Here is a 26181-nt window from a genome sequence, read left to right as displayed (position 1 = left end):
TTTTGTTCAATAAAGGGTGACACAGGCAAATTTCACAGAGGAGCCATAATTGGGAGAAGGTATCTGCAATACCTAAAGTAGACAGGAACTAGTATTTAGAGTATAAGAGGAACTCCTGAATGAAAATGTAAAAATACCCCCAAACAGCAAGCTTGTTAAAAAGTGCCTTAAAGGGATGATAGGAAGAGGCAAGGCACAGAAAAGAAAAACCCATGTGGCTGAACAATGTGTGAAGCACTCAGCTTCATTAGCAACTAAAGCAATGCAAATGAAACCAATTTCACATCCCTCATACTGGCAAACATTAGAAAGCAGAGTAATACCCAGAGCTGGCAGCACGAAGCAAACCACAGCCTCAAGGGCGGGCCTTCTGGGGAGCAGTTGGGTGCTGAGTGTGGGCAGACCTCTCTAGGTCTGTCACACAAGAGTGCTAAAGGAGGATAGTGAGTGGGTACAGGACGTTCTTCGCAGCTTTGCATGTGGTGACAAGAGACTAGCGTCAGCCTAGCTGTCTGTCGCTGCAGGAATGCAAAAGTGAAAGGCTGCGGGTCCAAATGATGGAGTACTAACTAGGCAGCTGGCAGAGCAGTGCACTAGGTTTACACACAGCAATGAGGAGAGACTATAAGAAAGGGAATAATTTTATCATATCCCTTTTATGTAATTTATAAACACACAAACCAACAATATACTTTCCCATAGTCTCCATTAGTATATAAGCTCTATGAGGCAGAAAGTACAGGGTTTTGAGGTCCCTGCATGTTCGTAACCTCTGGAGTTTTTCATAGGTGCAAAGGACATTTCTTGAGTAAATAATTTATGCAGACATACACACATATATACACACCTATTTATATGTGTATGTATTTTTGGAGCAGGGAGAATGAAAATGAGGATAAAGTATGAAGGGAAACAAATATGATCATGTTCCATCAACTGGGTCACAGAATTAATTCCAAATTTTGCACCTTGGAGTAGGGGGAGCAGTAGGAGGGAACATGCGTGTGTGAATTGTTCTTAGATGGTGAGATTAATGCTGAACTTTCTATCTCCTCTCCTTTGTTGTATTTTCTAAAGGTTCTATAATCAGTGTGTTTTATTTTCATTATCCCCAAACCTAACACTTGAAAATGTTTTTCTCATACTTGGGAGGGCAGTTCCCCAATACCAAGTCTCCCCCATTCCTTCTGTCAACTACCTCCCACCTCTTACTGCCCTGCTCTCTCAGCCACCGTGTGTACACGCTCACACCAAATTCCAGTGCCTCTGTCTCCACTAATGCCTTGGTCAGTAGAAACCATCAACAATCTGCCTGTTTTCTCCTGGACTGACTCTTAGTTTTAGGACTGCCTTTGGCTTCCCAGAATACCTGACTTTTGGCCTTCTGCCCTGCCCTGCTGTGAGGTCGGCCTGGATTGCTGGTCTCATCCTTCCCCAGTTCATCTGAACTTGGTGCTGTTCCTTTATATTGGGTTGAATAGTGGATCCTCAGAATTCACATCTCTCCTGGAACTTCAGTATGGGATCTTACATGGAAACAGTGTATTGCCAGTGTAATTAGTTAAGACGAAGTTCTACTGGATTACAGTGGGCCTTAATCCAAAGTGACTGGTCTTTATAACAATGTCCTTATAAGAGGAGAATAAGGGACACAGAAACACACAGGGAAGTCACTGTGTCACAGCAGAGGCAGAGATCAGAGTGATGTGTCCACAAGTCAGAGATCACCATGTAGGCCAGGAAGGATCCTTCCCCAGAGCCTTTGGGGAGAGCATGGCCCAGAGAACACCTCGGTTTCGGACCTCTGGCCTCCAGAACTGTGAGGGAATATGTTTCTATTCCAAAGCTTTGGAGGAAGAGGGAGAGGCCTACTCCATGCCCTTATTTATGCTAAAACCAGCTCCAGTTGAACAAAAATTAGAGATGAAATTTAGCTGTTTTCCTCTAATGAAAAATTTAACTTGGTTCATGCAGCTAACAGAGGGAGAAAGATGTCCTCAGAATCTGTCCTCAGAAAGTGTAGAAAGATCAGAATCCAATGGAGCCCTTTTTATTCTGAGTTACCACTTGTGAAGCCCTTTGCAGTACCTCTGTGCAGGCAGAGCATTGCCATGAACAGTTCACCCAGACCTGGGGTGTGAGCTGCTTCTCCTCTAAGGGACCTTTCTGACTGTGCTGTCACTGTGGTGGTGAGGGATCACCCACTGGTTGAGATGTGCTGGTCCTCCTCACCCATGTGCCCTCATCCCCTTCCTGGGCGGACCTCCCCTTTGCTAGTCATCCAGCTCCTTTCAGTTGGCCCCCCAATCCATTTTCTACAATGGGTAGAGTGGATCTTGCCTAATTGCAGAGTTGAGTCATTCCCTCACCTGTTGAAACCTTCCATTGCCTCCCATTCACCCTAAAATGAAGTCCAGCTTGTTACCATAGCTGCCAATGGTAAGTTCATGGCTGGGATGTTCTGTCACCTGCCACCTCTCCCTTTTATTCCCTGCCATAGGGAGGAACTCAGGATTCTCTAATAGGGCTCCCTTTGCCTTTCTGCACTGAGCTGTTTCATGTGTAGTTTCTATGCCTGGAACCATCTTTCCTATTCCATGCTGTCTGTCTGTCTCTCCCATACTCCCAGGTTTTCTTTAAACACTCTCTCCTCCGGGACATCTCTCAACACATGGATGTGTGTGTGTGTGAGCATGTGTGCACGTGGGTACCCACCTACACTCAGCTGTCCCACTAAGGCAGCTCTTTCAAAATTGCCCTTTTACCACTTAGCACGATTTGTAAAGCTATGTTCATTTGTGTGATTCTGTGAAGAGTGCCTGTCTTCTCCACTAGACTAGAAGGTCCTGAGGGTACGAACTTGATTTTTTTTATTATTTCATCCCAGCTCCCAACCCAGAGCCTGGCTCATACTATTGGTTTAATAAAGCTGAAGGCTGGATTATCTTCGGGTCACTCTGGAACTATCCAGTTCTGATATTCTTTGAGTCAACAGACCACCTACTCCCGTTCCACCCTCCTGATATTTTTTACATTTAATCTGAATGTGAATTTGCTAGTAAAACACATGTGTCTATGTTGATGGTGTGTGCAGCATCCTTGATTAATGTCACCCTATTATGAGTAATTTCTACAGTGTTGTAACTTCAGCAAAAAATTCTGCATTTTCATAATTTCCATTTGATTTAATTTGTGCTACTACTCATTGACTAATATTTTCTAAGAACTGTCTCCGTTTTTTCTGTCTCTGATATTTCAGCCTGATAGTTACACTTGAATAGGAAATTATTTTTTCTCATTTTTTTGTGTGCATAGTGATGAATCTTTTCCATGGAGATCTTTTTTAAAAGGTAATCTGCCTGTACATAGCAGGAGCTGTGCCTGCCCATCTCCTCCTTCCCCCTGCGCCCCAGTCTTTCCCGACTGTGCTGCTTCCTTTCACAGCAGTGTTTTTGCAGTGCCCCAGGCTCCCTCGATGTCAGTGGTCTGCATTTTTCCAGGTGGAAAATATCCTTTGGCTTGTTTTTAACCATGGAGCTCACACGTACAGCCCCTACTGTCTCTTCTTCTGGCAAGATCTCTTGAAAGGGAGGGAAGCTTAGCAAAATCAGGAAGACCCTTGGAATAGAGAAAATGCTGAAACTTAATTTGTGTTTATAGGGAGGAAGAGTTGTGGTACTGAAAATCCCATGGACTTTGGGGAACAAAAAGGGTTTCCACTGAGCTCGGTGTGGGGAGGGTCAGATTTTCTGCATAGAGTTTTATGTTCTTCCTCTCATTTAATCCTCACCAGTACCCTGGGAGGTCATTACTCATTAATTCACTCACCAACTCATTTATTTACTGAACTAATATTAGGTAGTGAGTACCTTCTGTGTGCCAGGACTTTCCTTGAGGACAAATGGGATGAGACATAGAAAATCTTGACAACTGGGTGAATAGTGATGTCATTTACAGAGATGAGGGCAAGGGCAGAGTTTGGGTGGGGGAAACAAGCATTCTGTTTTGGACATCTTACAATTCTAATATAATTCTAATCCTAGGGATATTAGAATTATACTCCTTTTTCAGGTCAGGAAACTAATTTCCACTAGATGCCCAAGATTTGGTTGCCAGGAGATGGCTCTGGGACTGGAATCCAGGTCAGTCTGATTCCAGAGCCAGGATTTTTGCTCTCTACTCAAAGCCTTGAGGAAAAGAAGCATGGCTGCCCTGGGTGTTCATCAGAGCCTGTCCACTGCCCTTGTCCTCTCCTGGCACAGTGGTCCCCTTTATGCCATCTAAATACCTGTCACACAGTGTACGCTGTTTCCGTGTGTTTTAGAGGCTGATACTCCTGGCATAAACCACAGAAGTGGAAAATCATTTAACTTTAGGCATTAGTTGTGACCCAGTGATAAATTGTCATTAAAGGACGTGTTAATTAGTTTTTTCTGTTATGATTCATTAATAAAAGTCCTCCAGACACTTAGGTAGAAAACTACAAAAAGACAAAGCTAACATGGGCCGAAGTCAACCCTGTCCCTTCTCCTGAGATAAGCCAGTCCTCAATCTTACTGTCAGATATGAAGTGGATGACTCTGGCCCTGAGTGGACCTGTTGACCAGGCTGCATGCTCTGACCATCCCTTCCCTGTGCATGCTTACTGGGGGCCACCCTACCATCCCCCTCTCCTGACCTCTGGGGTCTTTCTCTTTTCTGCTCCCATTTGCATTGCCAGGCACTCGTGCAGGGATCATGGGTGACCCAGTCAGAGCCCTGAGGGTATGGGGGAGGATATACAAGTGAGGACTTTGAGGGGTTTTCTGACACAGTCTCTTAAAAAATGACTTGCTTTTAGGATGTGCAGCCTTTACAGTTTAACATTTTTTCCCCAATGGAAAAGGAAACAATTTTTAAGTCATCTCATTCATGTTAAGCAGGCATTTGTTTATACTACCAGCCAAACTTACAAACTTCAATGAAATGTGTTTTCCCAGGATGCTGGGCAATAAGCTTTAAAAATCCTAAAAATATTCAAAGCAAGTGAGGAACAGGAGCAAACACAGATTCCACTGGAGGCAGTGGGCTTATTCAGCCTGTGGCACTGTCTCAGGCCCAGGGTGGGCCTGTCCTCAGGCTTCCTGGCTCCTGGCACCAGCAGGCCAGAGTTCAAGTCCCCTCTGAGCTCCCTACCACAATGCTGAGTCCCTCCTTCTCAGCCTCGCCTCCTCTTCCCTTCCCCATTTTGATAAGTTTGCAAGCAGATTACAAACTGTCATCTCAACATCTTTACCTTCCACAAAGACATCTTGCTAGAGATCATAGCAGGTGGCAAATTGATCTGATTTATGATTATTTGCATTTTTAATTTGTGCTATTTTAGGCCCACAGAGTTTTTTAATGGGTGTTAAAATGGAAACACAAACATCAATACATAATTCATTATCTATTTTTCATAATACATGTGGTTAGCAACTCATTGACAAACAGAAAATTCGTCAACATTTTCAGCAAGATGAAGGTGCAGCTCTAGCTTCCTTGCTCCTCCCCTTCCCCTCTGTGCTCTATACGAATAAACTGCTCCTGACCGAGCACAATCAGCAGCCTGCATGCTGATATTTTGTCAACAGGAAATGCTTTCTTAGTTGCAGCTTTGTCATTATTCAGAGTGACCAAATCTTAACTAAGGTAAAGGGCTTCTACAGTTCCCTGACTTGGGAACATGGTACTTCTCAATTTAAGCAAAAAATGAGAGAGCAAGAGGGGTACCTCCAATCTCCATCCTGCTCTGTCCTTCCTTTCAAAGCCCAAACCATACTCTACAGTATTCTCTAGTCCTTTCCTTCCCCATCCCCTCCCACTCGTGCTAGGCATGGCTGTTGGCATAATTCTAAATTGGAAGAAGGCTGTAATTCCTATGGTCATTTGAAACAACAGCTACACGGATAAACAACACACATAGGCAGAATGCCAGGCATTTGAATGGGAAGACACTGGCAAAATAGAGGGGACCCTGCGCAATTTTATCAGAAAGATGACCAGTTTAAAAGAAATATTAAGCAGGCTCTCTCAAGAGAAATGTACAGATCTTATTATGTTCTTGGTGGTGGAAGCTGCAACTCAGCTGAAATAGACAAATTCCTCATTTTTCACCATGCTACTCCAGGTGCCACTACACTGGGAGAGCCTGTTCCCTCAGTGAAACACCTCTGAGTAGTCCAGCCCCTTCTTGGTCTCCTACTGCAGAGATAGACCAGTCAGCCAAGCTGTCATCTGTGGGCAGTGCTCTCAGACCCCACCTGGTAGGCATTGTGGGCAAGATCAAGAAGACATACTCTGCTCTTAGGAGTCAGTGGTCACTGCACCATACAGTGCAGCAAACGACTGGTCCTTAGCTAATATGGGTTGTTTCATCCCTGTAACCTTTAGCGTTTTCCTATCTCACCAAGTCCATCAAATACCTCTATTAAATCATACACACAGGAAGAGTTTAACCCATCAATAAAAGTAATCACTTGCTTCATCTGTTGAAATGATTATCCTTTTAGGATTTTCTTCATTTCCTTCATTAAGTATTTATGGAATTCTTACTAGATTCCTGGGCATAATTCAAGATACTAGAAAGTCCTCAGTGGACAAGTCGAGCATTAACAGTTCTCTAAACCAAAGAAGAGTAGAAAATTCTTGAACAGAGCTGTATAATTTCCATACTAAAATAATGGTTTTCCAGCCAGCCTCTGACTCCTGCCACAATTTACTGGTGACATTGACATTAACTGTACTTCTTGCTAATAACTAGACGCTATTCTGATGGTAATTTAAACAGACTCTAAAAACAGTAGCCTCGGTGACTGAATCCAGGTTTTCATGCATAATGCTCATCAGGAAGAGTCACTCCCAGAATGAGTGTCTTAGAGGATCTGGAGGATGACACATGATATCTGCATCGAGAACCTGCTAGCTTTTTAATACGGTTGATGGCACTGCCTCATCTCTATAGTACATGGCTATAGTCAGTAGTGTGTAGTTCCTTTAAAGCAGGCCAGACTCCTAAAGGGTGCATTTCAGAACACAGACATTTACTCTTTATTCTTCTATTACCATTTGACTCCCTTCTTGCTAAGGTGCTCTATTCTCTGAGAAGGTTTATAGCGTCAAGAATGCACATGCAAGCACAATTGGATAAGTAGTAAAGTTCTGATGGAATGCTTGTGTTAATTTATAATGCACCCTTTGTTGACAATCCGAAAGACATTATTTCGAACAAAGGTAACTATGGGGATGTTAATGGTCAGTGAATGTGTATTTGTGTGAACTCTTAACTGCTTAAATTATTGCATTGTAGAAAGGGTTTGCCATTGTGTTAGTAGTGTTCTTAATTGCCCATGATTTTCATAATTCTTAAATCAAAATATCATAGTAAATGCTTTTAGCAATTTCCAGTTTTAGATATTATATAAGCTAAAATATGCCAGACTTTGGGTTTTAGTAAAAGGAAACAAATGGCCTAGATGTAATTCCAAATGTTAGTCTAGCATCATTTCATCCAGTAAGGGTGGCATGCTCCCAGATTTCAGACAAGTAGAGAATTGTGTCATTATCCAGATAATCTGATTCAAAAAACATTTTTTTCCTTGAATTGTTTTTCCTCGGCCAGAAATATCTAAATTAACTGGCTTAGCGATTTTTTTCCTCTATGACCTATATCCAGATTCAGTTTGAAGCCCAAGTTACAGCAAAATTCCACCGAGTTCCCTTGGGACATCACCAGCCTTATTGCTGGTAGGTGGAGTTTAGTGGATAGGAACAAGGACACAGAGGCAATAGTAGCTACATGTCTTGGGAGTTTCTTTGGGTAATCTCTACATCTGTTCCCACCAGCTTCTCTAGGAGAGGCTACGAACAAGACAGGATTTAGGGAAGTGTCTCCAGTCCAGTAGATGGGCCCAAGATGGGGGCACAGACAGAACAAACTTAGTTAATAGTATTCTTTTTCTAGTCACAGTGTTTGGTGCCCTGTGGCTTCCTGTAGGCCTGGCTTTCCTGACCCTGGCTCTTGGGTGATCCTGTTCCTACAGAGAGGCTTCCGGGGCTGCATGCATGCACAGCTAAACTGTCCCCCTCTTTTGTTGCAGTGCCTCACACTCTAAATCCTCTAAGCCATCTTACCTACCAGTTGGGGACATTCTCTAAACTCCAGCTGTCATCCTCTTAGTCCCCTAGTCACAGACTTTCCACAGCTCTCCATTTCCTATGGGAGAGCATCCCAGGCACTCAGTGTGACATGCAGGGCCCTCTGATGTCTGCCTCCAGCGCATCTCTTCAGCATTTCTCCAGTGTGCCTCTTCAGGAATCTAGTCACATAAAGCTTCTCAGCAACCCCCTTCCTGCTGGGGGCCATACTAGACCTCACCTTCACCTGCCTCTTCTGAATGCCTACCTCTCCTCTCACTGATCCAGTTCTTCCTGCTTAGCAATGCCCAGCCTAATTCCATTTCCCTCTTTGAGAACTCCCTTAGTGATATGGTCCCTTGCTGTGGGTTGGTACCCATCCTTCAGCCACCTACTTGTGTCCTGTGCAGGGGCAGCTCCTGCACTGATGTCTTATTTGGACAATGAACTTTTCTCCTACAGGTGACTTTCTTCCCAGCTCTGTGTCAGCCCCGTCTGTGACCCCTTTTTAATATGCTCCATAGTATCATAGGCTCTGATTGAAAGGCAGGATGAGAAATTATAAGCCTAGTTGTAGTTTCTACTCTTCCAGCCACAGCTTCTGCATTGGAGTATTCCTTTATCATTCAGATAAAGACAAATGAGACTCTGAGAAGCCCAGTGCATGAAAAAGGCCTCTGACTTGCAATTTCCCATAATGGCTAAGAGCTCTTTCTGATGTCCCAGTGCCTAGATTAGGATGATGGTTTTACTACTGCTGGCTGTATGTATCTCTCTACCTCTGTGTCCTCCTATAGAATGAGGATAATAATGGCATCCATATCAGTGGTTGTTGAGGGGATAAACAACATCATATTAAGGTAGTTAGTCTTTAGCACACAGTAAGTATTCATTGAATGTTTGCTTTTCATTGTTATTGAGCACTGTCAAAATAATTAGGTCCCAGTGTTCTCTTTCAGAGGGGATTCAGTTGACAAGAAAAACACAGGCCCACTATTGAATAATGGACTCTGGAGACGGGTCTCCATTCCCTGGGCTAACCTGGTACTGGTAGGTCCAGGTGTTATCAGGGTGGCTGAATTATAGAGCTTTGCCCCATGCCTATCTACCATAGGCAGAAAAGCCCAACTCTGCAGACAGTTTTATTTTCATTTTCATGTACCTTCTCAGCCCATTTGACAGGACAACAGCAGTTGCTGGCTAAATTGGGAGAGGCTATCACCAAGGCTTTTTAGCATTAGATATGACACTGAATCTAGGATCAACACAGTCCAGGATGGGATAGAGGTGTGAACCAGACAAATCAAAGCCATGCAGTGAGACAACAAGACCAAGATCTGCACTAGGAAGCCACCGCAGGATTTCTAGACACCTATGAGCCCTCGGGGTGGAGAGCTGAGGCATTTACACCAGAACCACAATGTAATCCTGCCTGCATGCAGCTGGCCTTTTACTGCATGGATTTGTGGGAGTCATCTCTACACCACATTTATGTGGTTTCAAATATTCCACCTAATGTGTGGCCTTTCTTTTTCAGACCTATATCTGACACAGGTTGAGGAAGTGCTCTTCCTCTCTGTGAGCCCAAAAGATAAGAACCTGAGGCCTTCACACTGGGTTATACCGGAAGACAACCTGATTGGCTACTGGACACACCTGTAAGAGCCCACTGCGCAAGCTGCCTGCAGGGTGGTGAGTGGTGAATTACCTTGAATTCAGTCTCAATGTTGGCTAGTCTTGCTAACTCATTGCTTAGCTCCAGTGCGGTGAGGACAGGGTCTTCGCTGGACAGGGACAAGTAGGCAGCACTCGCCAGTCCCTTGTAGGCATTCATGCGGGAGCGTGAGTGGCTGAAGGAGTCCTTCCGCTGCTTCTCAGTGCACTCGCTGCACTTGCAGAAGTAGTCATGGGGCCGCTCAATGCGGGCGCCCTTGAGCAGGAGGATGTGCACGATTTCATACTCCTGGCAGTGGGCTGCGAGGATGATGGGTGTGATATCATGGGAGAAGCGCGTGCCGTCCTCGTCGTAGGCATAGAAGTCATCGTCCCGGAGCTCCTGTTCCAGCGGGCTGAGCGTCAGGCGCTGGCCCTGCGCAAAGGCCGGGTGGTTGAGGATGGCCTCGACGATGCGCACATAGCCCTTGCTGATGGCCAGCAGCAGTGCGTCCCCAACCCGTGCCAGGTTCTCCTTCTTGAGCAGCAGCTCTGTGACCTCCAGGTGCTCGTTGCCCACAGCCAGCTGCAGTGCATTCTGCCCCATGTAGTCCACACAGTTGAAGTTGAGGGTTTTGGACTCCTCCAGCATTTTTCTGACCACCGGGATGTTACCATACTCAGCCGAGTCCAGGAAGCGCTCCTCCTCAGGTGTCAGGCTGGTGCCCTTCTCATTGAACATGTAGGCAGGACCCCGGATGGCCTGGCGACGGCCCTTCTCTCTCAGTGTCGTGTGCCGGCGCTGCATGTTTTTAAAAGTGCTGCTTCCCAGCCTGTGGGGTGACACAGAGATGCTCGGTTACTCTCCCACAGGCCTGTGGGTTCCCCGGGGGCAGAGCAAACAAGCATTGTTAAGATAAAGAAGAATGTCATGATTGGAATCTTAGGAGAAATTATGAAATCTTATTAGAAATTATCTGATCACTGAGGTTAAGACAAATTGGGTAACTTGAACTATTCTTATTCAAGTGGAAGTACTAGTTAGCCAGCATCTACACCACTTGTGGGGAGGAGGGTGGCAGAACGGAAGTGGGGGTTTAGGGGGGTGTTATGGGAGATGAGGGTGGTGGGTGTGGGGTACTGATGTTGCTGATAGGCCAAGGTCCGTCAGTTTTATTTCCATTTGTGCAAAGTTGACCACGTCACTTTGCTTCTCTGAGCTTTTAGTACAGTGCTTCTCTGCACTTTTACCTGTACAATGTGATTAATTTTTGTGTGCCATAGGGCCCATAGGAGCATTAAATGAGGCAGTGTGCATGTAGAAAGTACTAGTCAATGCCAGTTTATTCTACCTCCTCCTGCCTGTTGGTAAACCGAGCTCTCCAAGGGCTGTGCTGTGGACATGGCTGCCATGGACACTGCTGCCTTTGGTTCAGTTGTGCTGTTCTCAGTGACAAAACCATAGCAACGTGCGAGCCTGCCACACCCACTGTCTCTGCATTCAGTGCTGTCCTGTGTGGGGACTGTGCTTGTTTTCTGGTCCCCATGAAGCCTGAGCACATTCTGAAGGGAAAGGAGGCAGCTGGTGGCAGGGAGGATCATTCTACTTACCCATGGCCACACAGCAGCCCTCCTGAAAAGACTTAGCCATGACTTCTTAGGATCAAACCTGGGTTTTTACATGGATGGAGGACAGGTCAAGTTGTATGCTAGGTTCATTTCTAATGTGTTCTTTCCCATTGTGGCACAGTGTAGAGGTTAATACTAATACTGATAGTAATAGCAGTTAACAGCTATTAAGCACCTATTGCATGTCAGGAGCTATATTAAGATGCTGATATACCTTACATGTATTGCTTGTGTAATTCTTGCATCAATCTATGAGGTAGATAGTATTACTGTCTTTTGTCTCAGATGAAGATCCTGAGACAGGTGGGGCTGAGAGAAAGGCTTGGAGGTCAGAACGTCTAGAATCAGAATCCTGGCCCCACTTTTGCCAGCCTTGTGAGTTTGGACAAGTTATATAATGTTTAGTTTGCCAAGGTTTTAAAGTGGCAGACTAGAGAGAATAACAGTTATAGTGTATTTTGAGCTTGAACTAGATACTTCCTCTCTAGCTAGCCTTCAGATTTTGAGCAGGTCCTCAGCTCAAGGTGCTTTAACTAGAGAGTGTGGAACAGATGTTTCCTAACTCTCTATGAACTTGAACATTTTCAACTTTTCGGTTCTCCAGTTGGTCCTACCTGTGTTTTCTCTTCTTCTTTTGTAGTCTGCCCCAACTCATATTACTCAAGTAATTCTAGAATGGCATACGTTTCAAAAAGAGTGTATCTGTTCCAAAGAATATGTACTTGGGGATTCGTTTTGAATTGTTTTCCATGTTCCTAACTGTCTGCATTATTGGTCATGTTTCTATGCATTTAAGGATTCTCAGTATTTCACTGAAGCCATTTGTAAATAATAAGGTAACCACAGAAAAAGGCTTTTAAATTAATACTAGTGTTTTGAGATTAAAAAAAAAAGTAGTGTGTCCCAGTCTTGTGATGTTTTAAAAATTGGGGCTTCATACCCTTTTGGTCTTAGCTCCTTTAGGGGGCCCTGTCTGGCATGAAGCAAAGACTGGGAGGTCAGAGTTCGCACTCTCATTCTGTCTGGGCCTGAGTCACCCTTCATGGGAGAACCTGTGAAATGATTCAGTGGAGCAACTTCTTTAGCTGCAAAAAACAAAGAATAATTATGGACAACTCCATAAAAGGCAGTTGTGGGTGATAAATCCCAATAGAGAGCCCTGTGCTCCTTTAGGAAGAGCATCTGAACTGCCATCCACTTTCCTAAAGTGCATTTGGATAGAAGATTGCAGGAGAAAAGATTCTTAGGATTCAAGTTCATGAGCTCCTTCTGAGCCCATTACTCTCAACAATTTCATCATTCCAGGGAGGAAGGCCAAAGTAGACCATAGATTGGGAGCCCAACAGAGGAGGGGCTCACAAATAGGGTGCAGGCATTTATTATTATAGGTTTTTCAAAAGGAGAGGAGGTAACTGAGTTCAGCACTCACCTCGTTTTCATTCCCAAGGAGACTTGTTTCAGAGGATGTTATGAATTCAGTTTTAAGGTCTGTCAGCTGGATACATAGACTCAAGTGGGAATGGGCCCACAAAAAACTCATAATCCTTGTCATAGAATCACTCAGCCTCTCTTATAATGATGCTTATATCCCACTCAGGACCACCTTCCTGGACCTAGATCATAACTCTACTCAAGAAAAGGCAATTTCTACCCAAGAGCATCTGAGCAGTGTGTCAGAGATGGAATGGCAGCTGTCCTGGGAGGAGCTTGAGTCTGATTCAACATTACGTTTCCTTTAGAAATTTACCCAAGAGGGAGAATAGGTCAGACTCCAAGGTCAAGGGTATACAACTATTATACAGCAACAAGCCATGGGGAGATTAATTCAAAGGAAATATAATAAATACTGAACCAAGTCAGAGTAGAGAAACGTTTCATGAGGAACACATAAGTACCCAATCTAAATTCAGAGTCCACATGAATATCATATATCATAGATACTACAACCTACAAATTTAAAGGATGGTAGAGCATTACTTGTTAATTTCTTTCATTAAACAAACAAACATAAAAAGCAAGGTATTAGCATTCTCATTTTTTAGGTGGAGAATCTGAGGTAGGTGATATGAAAAGATGAAATCTTAGGGCAAATAATTTCTGCACAAGAATAGAGCATCATATATATCTTGATCTTTCTGTAGTAATTATGTCTTATCAAAGAAAAAACATGAATGGTTATATTTGTGAGAAGTTAAAATGCCTTCACCAGTTGACATGTGTTTTTTCGAATGACCTTGAAAGCAGACACCCAGGTGTAGTAAGTAAACAAGCCTCTTTTTCCCAGCCTTTAAAACCTCGGCTTTGACATACATTTGGATGCTCATAGAACTGTCCCTTCTACTCCTTTCCTGGCAGAATTTGGTATTGATGAAACCTTGTGGGCCTTCAAGTTGTGTATGCAAACAGACATATAATGGGACATGCTATGCAGTGAGGTTGCTTCCAGCATGAGGGGCTTCACAGCAGACCCCAGGGCTGCCTGAGTTGATCCATGTATTGATGGAGGCCTTTTACCCTGATATCCCTCTAATGATGTTTTTTAAACATTTTTCAGCTTTCTTAAGGTATAACTGTTGAATAAAATACAGTAAAAGGCATTGAATAAAATACAGTAAATAAAGTATTTAAAGTATGCATTGTGGTGATTTAATATATGTCTACATCATGAAAGGAATCCCACCATCTAGTTAATAAACATTCATGACCATGTATGTACATATGTATGAATGAATATGTATGTGTATATATATATTATGTGTGTGTATGTATATGTGTGTATATTTATGTATATATATAGAGAGAACATTGAAGTTTTACTCTCTCAGCAAATTTCAATTATGAAACAGTGTTATCAGCCATAACCACCAAGTTTTACATTAGATCTTCAGGCCTTATTCATCTTACAGCTGAAAGTTTGCACACTTTTACCAGCCTCTTCCTATTTTCCCTGTTTAAATATTTATACACCTATGACTATATTAGGTCTCCATGTACTTGCTATTTAATCTTGACTTTAGTCAGCCTTCAGCCATATGTTCCACATGGATTGGAAAGAATCCACAAAAAACATGTCAGAAAGAGGAAGTTATTTAGTCCACAGTGGCTGGTGTCCAGAACTCACACTCATGAATCAGATGTGTTTCTTTGCTAGACTCTGGGAGTTTTGTCACAGGTTTAGGGGCAGTAAGGAGCAAAATGATTCTCCCTAAAGTGTAATTAGCATTTGATTGCCCATACATTAATATTTTTCTGAAAAATGAACTTTGAATGTAAATGTATCTTTATTTGCATATATTACTGAGATAATGAGTGATCAAACTCATCAAACACTTCAATTAAGATACAGTATTGTTTATTTTCTATAAATGCATACATTGACATTTGATGTCATTGAGAAGGATTCCAGTGGAAACAAAACTGTATTGGAGAGGAAGACTGATTTTTAAACTTCCTTTTAATCCCTTGGCTTCTATTTTTACCAAGATGCTCTTACAGAGGTATCAGCCTGTCTGAAGGAAGCCAGACATCAGTGATCCATGAAAAGTATGAATTCTGCACTCTAAGTCCAGCTGCAGAGGAGCATGACCATAAAGCCATTTAGAGACAGGATTGTTGTTAATTACTGATGAAGAAAAGGCCACTTCATCAAAATGTCCTTTTAGAGATATTTGTTGTCTTTTTGGTAAACTGGTATATGCACCATAGGTCTCTGTGGAAATTCTTCAAGTCTGAAACCAATTCAGTCTGTAACATTCCACAAGTGAATATAGAAGCAAAGAAAATCCATGAGTCAGGTCAGTCTCCCAGGATAACCCAGCTCTGGTCTGTGCAAGTGTGCAGACTGAATTTTAGCCCACAGCAACAGTGGCAAAATAGTCAGGTGATTTGGAATCTTCTCCTAAACCTCAACTCTCTTACTAATGGAAAGAGAATCATAAAATCTATATTCCATGTGCTTCAAGACCAGAGTGAGGATGAAATAATGTATATCAAATGCCTTGAATACTAGAAAGCCTTATATAAATGTCCGTGACACCAATGATTAAAACCTTACATATCAATACACTTAAGTAAATGATTATAACTTGGCTGTACTCTGCACTGATAGTTTTCAGGCTCTTTTTCTAAATAACTATATAATAGTGATTGTCAACACATATTACACATTTGCCATTTGCCAGACACTGTGCTGAATGCTTTATATAAATTATTATTTTAAATTCATACAAATCATGTGATAAGCTTGGCTATTTTCCTCAGTGACCAATCATGACAATTAACATTTATGACCCACTAAACCACACTGCAGGCCCCATACTGAGTACTTTACATGCATTATCATTTTAAATTATCATAAATTACATGACATAGGTGCTATTGTTCCTATGTAATAGATAATGAAATGAGGCTTAGCTAAATTAACTGCTAAATTAAACTGCTGTGCCCAGGCTACACCACTTGGTAGATGTACAGAGTGCTAGATGCACTATTAGGAATCAAACCTATCTGATTTCAAAGCCCATGCTTTTGGCTGGTATACTACTACCATTCATCTTCCTCCTGCATTTTTTGTGCTTTAGATTGTAAAATTTTCCACTAGAGTGTAGGATCCTCAAGGGCAGGAGAATACAACTTGCTTATGTGGTATCTGTACTTGGTACTCAGTACCCCTGATACTGGTCTATGGTGCATGGTCATATAACTTAAAAATTCTTAAATACTTGACTTTGGATTGGTCATTAGAGAATACCAGTAAAATAGAGATGTTAATGTTAACAAATGGCTTCCTTCTTACAAATACAGGAGTGACATAATCCTTTAATTTCTCTTTCCTATTTGTAACTGACTTTCAATGCAAAATTAGTTTCCAGTTAGCTCCACTATAACTAATGACCCATAAGTTGCTAGATGAGACACCTAATATCAGAGGGTGTATTAAATCCCTTGGGTGACTGGGGCAGAAAACTGAGGCATTCCCACTTCTGATAATACTCCTAATTGTTTTCTGTATTTCCAGACTTATTTCTGAATGTTCAACTTATTTCTAAGTATAATCTTTCTTACTCTTTTGAAGTTGAGATAAGATAGTGCATATAAGTCACAGTGCCCAGTAAGTGCCCTGGTGACATCAGGTAATATTAAGTATACTAGTTTACTACAATTATAACAATTGTAGATCTAAAGCATTCAAGTTGCCATCTAAGCTAGAGACAGTAATTTGCTTGTACACACACGTATTTTGAATAAAAGAAAAAAGACATCCACCTGTTTACACCACAAATATACAGAAGTTCATATACCTCACCAGTCAGCTCCTGTAGGAAACAAGCAGAGTATTCTGCTTCTCATTACAATGCATCATATTGAGATATACTTTTCAAACAATTTTGCTACTTTGGGTTTTTTCATTGCATCTTAGATTGAAAATATTATTGAGTGTTTGTGAATGTTAAATGATTTTATCAGCAATTTATTTTTCACCAAATTATAATTTCTCTAATCATTTACAGAAGAGGTTTTTTTCAGTATTTTCAAAACACCTTATGTGTTAGCCATCCAAGTATAACTAGTGCATTCTATGTGCTTCTTTTCTTTCTTCTTTCTTTGTTAATCCTTATAGGTCTATTTGGAACTGGGGAATTATGAGAAGCAGGATGTTTCTCATAAACTGGATGTTAAACTCCATATAAACTGGATGTTTATATCTCATTGTGTGTAGCTCCAGATAGAGCTGAAATGAGTTCTAATAGTTATGTTTTGTTCCCCCAGGAGTTGTCTGGTAATAAAATAGATATGTGTAACCGTTTGACTCCTTCATTGATGTCTGGTACAGAAGAGTCTGAAACGAATACCTACTAACCAAAAGTGTAAGAGAGGCTCTTACAGAACAATACTGAAAAAAGTAACATGCTGAATATTTATCTGGGGAGAAACGTTGATTGCTTTTCCTAAGCAAGAGATCCTGGCAGCTCTCCTGCAGGATGCCACATGCATCTACAGTTAGTCTCAATGATGCTCCACATAGTTCTGATTTTTTCTGGGTTAATTGCTGCCTAAAGGAGTTAGCTAGTGTACATGCCCCTAAGCTCAGGAGAAAGTGTTTTTGGAAAGAAATTTTTATGAAATTATAATTGTGACATAGAACCTTTGTAAGTTGTTAAATAATTGAACAATATCCTTGTTTAAAATATCTTAGAGATTGAGTTTGAGTCATATGTATAGTGAATATTCTGAATTTAATGTCAATTCATTCATAAATATGATGTGTGTTCAGTGCTCCAAAGATAGGACCCACCAGCAGGTGGCATTCTGAGGCAGAAATTCATGGAGTGACACCAGACAGGGTCAATCATTATTGCCTCTTTAAAATCTACCCTGAATCTATTAAGTCTTTAAATTACAATTAATGGCAGGAGCCTTTTGGCTATGCCCACTCAATCATACTTAAGTGAATTTACAAATTCAAATTTGAAGAGGGAGATTCTGTATTCCAGAGTTTGAAAACCTGTGTCAAAAACCCTACCCAGATTAGATCTTTTATTAAGAGCATATTCGTTATATTGAAATGGGTGTCTAAAGGACATATTTACAACAAAGGAAAGAAAAAGAACAATCTCTTTCTTCTCACCTGTTATTTAATGGTGTCTATTTACTAGAATATAGCCTTCTTCCTTATACTACCCTCAAATTTATATTAAGATAAATGCAACCACAAAATAAAAAATCAAATTAAGAAGCTGCCTATAGTGAAGCAGGAGAAGAGACAACGCAATACTCTCTTCTCCATTTAACTACACTCCAGCACAAAAGAATGGGGCTACCAAGATGAGTTGTCTAGTTCTAAATGGCTTTGTAAACTTAGACTTTCAATGAGAAGTAAATTCTTTTACCAATCCAACAAATAAAGATTTCAGATTCAGATTTACATCTAAAACCTAAGCAATACGCAAGAGGGAGAGGGCTAATAAATAAAAGTTTAATTCCACATTTCAGTGAGAAACAACATCTGCTGGAAAAATCAGTATGAGATAATCATCATAGCTGCTTACATTGAGGGTGAAATATGCAGGCTTGTCCCTCCTCTAGATGACCGGAATCCGGCGTTGAGTCGCGGGGATGTGACTCCCCATGGGCGGTAGCCGAGGAGGTGCCGCTCTCCGTGGTGCTGAAGTGTTGAGCTGGTCCAGTGAGCGGAGTTAGGCAGATGTGAAAGCGCGCTCTTCTGTCCTTTGTGCTGTAGCGATAAAAACTTGCCTTCTGAAGCAGACCCGTCTTACTGCCTTACTGTTTTCTTCCTCCTCCCGCTCCTACCCCGAATCTGGGGAAAATTTCCCAGGGAACGTGACGGAGAAGGATCCGTGTGTGAAAATGGCATGCGGTGTGGTGATGGGTTGGTTATAGTCCCCACCCCTTCTTCCAGACAGTAGCTTTCTAAGGGAGATAGCAACTCTGCCTAGCTCCTCAGGATTTCTGCCTGCCCCCTCTCTCACCCCAGAACAGTGCATATAATACACACACATGCACACACATCAGTTATGTAAGGCAGTGGGTTCTGCCACCTTAGGCAGAGTATTTATCTTTTCAAATAAATGAAAAATGAGGAGTGAACAGATTTTTTAACTGTTGTATCTGTATGTAAATTTACAGAGGGAGGGAGTTAAAAAAACTAAAACCAGAGGAACCTAAAGAATGACAACAGCAGTTCCCTTTAATAAGCTTTAAGGTCACACTCTATCTTGTCTTCTGTGAGTGATGTATCTTCTAACTTTACCTTTTGTTGCATATCCTTTTGCATTGTCTAGGGTCAGGAAGAGGTCAGTGGTGTAACTCAAGGCTGATGTTAGTAAAAACCTTGAACAGGATTAGTTTTCTTCTGTAACTTTCCATTTTTTTGAAAGGAAATTCCTAATATAAACTCCCTTTTCCCCTACAGTCCTCACTCTCACCAACTGCCATGTTAACAAATGGTCTACTATTTTTAAACACTGAGGTACTGTGATGGCCTCATTGGAGAGAAGCCTCATTAATTGAAGTACAAGGTGGGGTAAAAGTAGGTTTACAGTTATGAGTATGTGAAACACAGTTTATTCATGTCTTATTGTTTAATTAATGTATTATTCCATGAACAACTGTAAACCTACTTTTGCTCTACCCCGTATTGCCTGTGTGAGAAAAACCAGGATTACTCCCAGGATCTACCTGGGTCACTGAATAGTAAATCACAGTGCTTATTCTTTGAAATCAACTCATGGATTAACAACTAACAGTCTAGAAGGGCTGTTTCTGTATGCAAATGCACTATTTAGGATGAAAACATTGGCTTATAATGTATATTGCACAACTCCATTGTAGATTTATATGCAAATCAGATTGCATTAATATGCCACTAACATTTTCTCTGGAAACAGTCTGGTGTGTGGGGAAAGACCCTGGAATTTTGGTCTGCTTAACTGTGTAACCTTTGAATCTCATTCTTCTATGTAAGTAGGTAATAATGCCTTTTTCCAAATTTGTGGTTATAATTAATTGAAATAACTTATACAAAGCACCCAGAAGCATTTAAGAGATGCATAATAAATTTGGGTATTCTTCCTCTCATCCTTGCTCAAGAGAGGTTCTCTAGTTAAAACTCTTTAGGAAGCTTGACAGCAGACTAGTTTTATTTCTCTAAACCTCTACACAAGCTTTTCAACGTTAATGATTGTGTTTTTTAAAAATTATTTATTTACTTTTTAGAGATAGTGGAAGGGAGGGAGAAAGAGAGTGAAAGAAACATCGATTGTCTCTTGCATGCCCCCAGCTGGGGATCTGGCTAGCAACCAGGCATGTGCTCTGATTGGGATTTGAACTGGTGACTTTTCTCTTTGCAAGCTAGCTCTCAATCCAATGAGCCACACTAGCCAGGGCTAATGATTATGCTTTATTGGATAAAATGCCTTTTCAGAAATAAATTTTCTTAAAATTAATGCTTTTTCTTGAAAATTTTTTTACAGTATTGAAGGACAAGGGAATTTTAAAAAACTAGAATCAGCAACAAATACATTAACTTATTTGAAAAATGTTAATTAAAGCTCTTTAGTATTACACTGAAGTGTAGAACAAAGTGTATGAAGTCAACAAAAGTGTCTTACACAACCACAGAGTTAGAAGAGTAGCTATGACACTGATAGTATAGTTTCGATTAGGAGTCTTATCATCATAACTAGTGAAGTAGTATAGAAAAGGTGCTCTTAATTATAAAATGCTGTCTTAAAAATACTGTGTTGTAGCTTTTAGTTGATAACAATGGAAATAAAGTCTTCTTATATTCTGTTTTTAGTAATAACCAAGAGAATATTTTCATAAAATTCTGACATGAACTACGTTATTTCCTCTCATGATAAGCTCATTAAAAAAATCAAATCATTAGTTTTAAAAAGTGTGTCAGTGATGGTACAGTTAAATGTGTGGAGGAAGTGAGCATATTACTTTACAGGTATATCACCTGAAGACAGGTCAGACTCAGGCCAGACAGTTCCTTAGCCATGGTGGGATGACATGATGTTTAGTGAAGGTATAGACACATTCAGTGTCTACAGTGTTAGAGAACGTTATCACTTCTAGAGGATGCCGTACATGATGTTTGGGTAAATACTTGTAGTCCGAAAAATGTTACACACAAAAAATATCTTTAATACATAAGGTATAGAAGTGATGTCCTTACTATCAACAGTTAAAGTCCAGAAGACCATTAGCTCTTAGACTAGAAGATGTCTAAAGTTCATGTGTAAGGTCTTGAGCTTTGTTACCTCATAGGCTCACAGTAGAGTGTATACCACCTCTAGTCAAACTTCTTGTGATTTGATTCCAAATATTCCATTCTCCAAGTGTGTCTCTCACCTGTAAAATGAAGTAATGATAGTCCCTCACTGGTAGAGTTATAGTGAGGATAAAATGAGACAGCTCACATGAAGTGTTTGCAGCAGTGCCTGGCACATAGTCGGAGCTCAGCATATGTCAGTTTTCATTATTGCTTAACAGCTTACTCTGTAACTTGAACAGTGAGCATGCTATTGATCTGTGGTTCTTAGATTTTGTGGGCTCCATCACCACCCAAACAGCCTGTTAAAAATATAAAAATACATATTTCTGGTGCTCCCTCCCCAGAGAATTTGCATTCTCCCCCTGAGAACTTCTGGTGATTCTGATGCAGGTGATTCACAAATCACACTTTGAGGAACATACTGCTCTTGTCTATTGGAAGACTATTGTTTTAGAAGCTGCTGCTGTGAGTATGAAAGTCCGTTTCAAACGACTGAATTCTTTGGGATGCTTATTCTCTTTTTTCCGCACTCAGAATGTTTTTTAATAGTCTGTGCTACTTTGTTTGCTTACTGGACAGGCCTGGCTATTTCTCCTAAATAGAAACAGCAATATACTAAGCAGACTTCTTCCATTTTTAAAAATATATTTTATTGATTATGCTATTACAGTTGTCCCATTTCCCCCCCCTTCACTCCCCTCCACCCTGAACACCCCCTCCCACCCACATTCCCCCCCTTTAGTTCATGTCCGTGTGTCATACATATAAGTTCTTTGGCTTCTACATTTCCTATACTATTCTAACACCTCCATCTATTTTCTACCTACCATCTATGCTACTTATTCTCTGTACCTTTCCTCCCTCTCTCCCCCTCCCAATCCCCTGTTGATAACCTTCCATGTGATCTCCATTTCTGTGGTTCTTTTCCTGTTCTAGTTGTTTGCTTAGTTTGCTTTTGTTTTTGTTTCAGGTGTGGTTGTTAATAATTGTGATTTTGCTGTCATTTTACTGTTTATATTTTTATCTTCTTGTTCTTAGATAACTCCCTTTAACATTTCATGTAATAAGGCTTGGTGATGATGAAATCCTTTAACTTGACCTTATCTGAGAAGCACTTTATCTGCCCTTCCATTCTAAATGAAATCTTTGCTGGATAGAGCAATCTTGGATATAGGACCTTGCCTTTCATGACTTGGAATACTTCTTTCCAGCCCTTTCTTGCCTGTAAGGTCTCTTTTGAGAAATCAGCTGACAGTCTGATGGGAACTCCTTTGTAGGTAACTGTCCCCTTTTCTCTTGCTGCTTCTAGGATTCTCTCCTTCATTTTAATCTTGGGTAATGTAATTATGATGTGCCTTGGTGTGCTCCTCCTTGGGTCCAACCTCTTTGGGATTCTCTGAGCTTCCTGGACTTCCTGGAAGTCTATTTCCTTTGCCAGATTGGGGAAGTTCTCCTTTATTATTTGTTCAAATAAGTTCTCAATTTCTTGCTCTTCCTTTTCTCCTTCTGGTACCACTATAATTTGGATGTTGGAACATTTAAAGATGTCCTGGAGGTTCCTAAGCCTCTCCTTATTTTTTGAATTCTTGTTTCTTAATTTTTTTTCTGGTTGGATGTTTCTTTTTTCTTTCTGTTCCACTCCATTGATTTGAGTCCCAGCTTCCTTCCCATCATTATTGGTTCCCTGTACATTTTCCTTTATTTCACTTAGCCTTCATTGTTTTATCTAATTTGTGACCAAATTCAACCAATTCTGTGAGCAACCCTATTACCAGTGTTTTGAACTGTGCATCTGATAGGCTGGCTATCTCTTCGTCACTTAGTTGTATTTTTTCTGGAGTTTTGATCTGTTCTTTCCTTTAGGCCATTTTTTTTTGTCTTGATGAGCCTATTACTAGTGAGGGGTGAAGCCTTAGGTGTTCACCAGGGTGGAGCAACCCACATCGCTGTGTTGTGACACTGTATGTGGGGAAGGGGTCCCAGAGGGAACAATGGCGCTTGCTCTGCTCTCTGCCGGATTTTAGTCACTCCCCCCCGCTTCCCACAAGCAAATTGGGCCCTTCTGGTGCTGATTCCCAGTTGGGTGGGTTTGTGTATGTTCTAGAACCCTGTGGGTCTCTCCAAAAAACTTGCCTATGAGTCTGGGAGTTTCTCCCACTGCTGCCTCAACCCCCACAGGTGTTTTCAGTCAGTTGTTTGAGGCTTTATTTCCCAGACCTGGGGCCCTGGGTTGTATAGACTGTCCTGCTCCCCAGTTGTTCCTCCTGGTTTATCTGCATGTGAATGTGGGACTGCCTGTTCCACCAGTCACCACCTTGCTGCCCAGCTGCGATCTTGCCCACCCTGGTCCTCTAGCCACTGCCTTTCTGCAAGTCCTTTCCTCCCGGCTGCCTGTCTTGGCCCCTCCTACAGGTCTGGATGAATGTGTCTTCTTTAGCTCCTTGGTTGTCAGACTTCCTTACAGTTTGATTTTCTGTCAGGTCTGGTTGTTTTTTTTTGTTTTTGAATTGTCATTGTCCTTCTTTTGGTTGTGCAAAGAGGTGCAGTGTGTCTGCCTATGCCTTCATCTTGGCCATAAGTCCACCCTTCCATTTTTGATTTAAGAAAGTGATGCAAATCTGTTCCATAGGAAAAATATACTGCTTGAAATGTCTAGAATCTCTGCTGTGTTAAACTCATATTAAAAAAGAGTAGAGAATCACTCTCATTTTGGTTGATGGCATTATCACTGCAAAACTTCTCCAGAGCAAGTCGAAGATCTGGTAAAAATCCTGTGCTCTAGACTATTCTCAAGTCATGAAAAATTGTGTCTTCAGTCGCTATCAGGTGAGAAGTGACTAGAAATGGCACTGTGTTTCAAAGTGATGATAAGATACTAATTTAATCCTATTCTTCTTGTTTTATGGAAATTCATTGATTTTCCAGTTTGGACTGTAGCTTTGTGGATTTCAATGATTATAGCTTTATAAGAGTTATATCAGCTGTAATAGGCTAGTAACCTATTCAAGTTTTCTTTAAAAAGCAAACAGCAATTAATAATTATTTATACATCGAGATCCCCTTTCAAGGAAGGACTTGCACAGGGATAACAGCCAGCTGATAGGCTCTGCAGCCATGTTCTTTAGGGTCTGCCTCAGCTGCAGAGATCCACTTTACCTGAGGCCACCCTTTTCTTGGATAGCTTGTATCCAGTGACTGAGTAAGGTGGGAGTGTACAGGCCATTTTGGGGACACTCTTATGAGCCATACTTGTTCCAGAGCTCACTGCCATATTGGCCAAATCCTCATAGTTTGATTTCTGCCTTTTCCCAGTTTTACTTCATCTGTCTTTTTTCCATAAATGTTGGCCCCTAATAAGTATCTTTCACATCAACCCCCCTCTTAGAGTGCTTCCAGAGAAGATGGATCACCACCATCCAGCTGGCAGCGAGGACCTCGTCACTGGTCATAGGTGGAACAAAAACAGCTCCTGAACCAAGGTGAAGGTCCAATTCCTAAATGTTTACTTGTGCTGAATTGGGAGGTTTTACTAATGGAAGAGAATGCTTTATCAGGTTGTGTATATCGTGCATTTATAACTTAAGGAGAAATAATAATGATAAGCACAATGGTATTGGATGGCTATTGTTAAATGCCACTGATGCCAGAAAGGTAAAGAGTACCTGAGGATATGTAATAGGCCATTGAAATCCAGTAGTAAAAACCAGAGAACCTGTTGGTTTGTATACAAAGAAGCTCTTATTTACTCAAGTGGGTAGATAAAGAAAGTTGAAGTCTAAGCCTAGGAATTAATATTTCTAGGCTTAGGAATTTTGGAGATGACTAAATGCCCAACCAAAATAGGTTTGGCATGCCAAGTTCAGCACCTTGATTGGGAAAATCTATGACTCTGATAGGATGAAGATATCTTCATGAATGTCTGTGAGGGTTTTGACTACCAATACACACCTGAACCCTCTGAACCTACAGACAAGGCTCACTCATGACACCATCTTGCACTGGAAGGCATTATATAGGCCTCTTACCCATGAGGTACCATATGCTTTTCCCAGGACCCACACCACTTTCCCTATTGCCCTCAAGACCCATAACTGGGGTTAAGTTGCTCCAGGATCTGAGTTGGCATTAATATACATAGACTCAAAACCTCATCCTGGGCCCCTTGTCAGAGAGGTGGTATACAGTGATGTGTGTGTGTGTGTGTGTGTGTAAATATAATAAATGGAGCTCTCCACTGACTCCATGAATCCACCTGATGACCATTTCCCTGGTCCCAGGATGTTAAATGAGTTGGACATACTTGGCAGCTGATGCAATCCCTACATTGGATCCTGGTCATGTAGGATAAGAACTATCACAGCAAGGAAAACCAAGTGGAAGTTTCTTGAAACTATCCCCTACACCCCACACAGACAAGATGGTAAAATAAAAAGCTATATAGCATCCTAGAGAAGGAAAATAGTGGAGATTAATATCACCCTTCAGGATTTAAAGGACATAGAGGTGATAGTTCCCAAGGTACTTCCATTTAATTGGTCAGTCTAGCACCTGGTGGATTTAACAGACCCAGGGTGATAACTGTAGAGTAGTGTGAGCTCAAGCAACTGCTAGCCCCAATTATAGCCACAAAAAGATGTATCTTTTTCAGGGTACATTAATAGGCCTAAGGTGTATTGCCATTGTTTTAGAAAACACTTTATTTTCTATCCTAAAGCATAGAAAAAGGATCAGATATCAATCATATCGAATAGACAGCAGTATATACTTAAAGTTTTGCTCAAAGACTTACATTAGCAGTCCTACTCTTTGCCATAATACAGGACAAAGAGATCAGGACTGCCTGAATATATTGCAGAACATCACATTGATTCATTACATTGATGATATTATGTTGACCAGGCGGGATGAACAAGAGATGGTCAGTGTGCTGTAGTTCCTGGTAA

The 26181-nt window shown here is 41.3% G+C and overlaps 1 protein-coding gene across 1 annotated transcript in view; it reads right to left on the bottom strand.

The window, feature by feature from the left end:
- TRPC7 (transient receptor potential cation channel subfamily C member 7) overlaps positions 1-24509 on the bottom strand; it is a 132021-nt gene extending 107512 nt beyond the window's left edge. Inside the window, exons 1-4 of the mRNA XM_045829742.1 lie at positions 24395-24509; positions 18486-18614; positions 12377-12521; positions 9863-10640 (exon numbers count right to left, since the gene is read on the bottom strand). Of these exons, the coding sequence (XP_045685698.1) occupies positions 9863-10640; positions 12377-12521; positions 18486-18614; positions 24395-24509 (1167 nt within the window). The remainder of the gene's footprint in view (positions 1-9862; positions 10641-12376; positions 12522-18485; positions 18615-24394) is intronic.
- Positions 24510-26181: the final 1672 nt, after the last annotated feature.

Source organism: Phyllostomus hastatus, unplaced genomic scaffold, assembly GCF_019186645.2.
Source record: "Phyllostomus hastatus isolate PE091 unplaced genomic scaffold, TTU_PhHast_1.1 phas_contig_150, whole genome shotgun sequence".
NCBI lineage: Eukaryota > Metazoa > Chordata > Mammalia > Chiroptera > Phyllostomidae > Phyllostomus > Phyllostomus hastatus.
The sequence above is the reverse complement of the archived record's forward strand: the minus strand, read 5'-3'. Positions and strand labels throughout refer to the sequence as shown.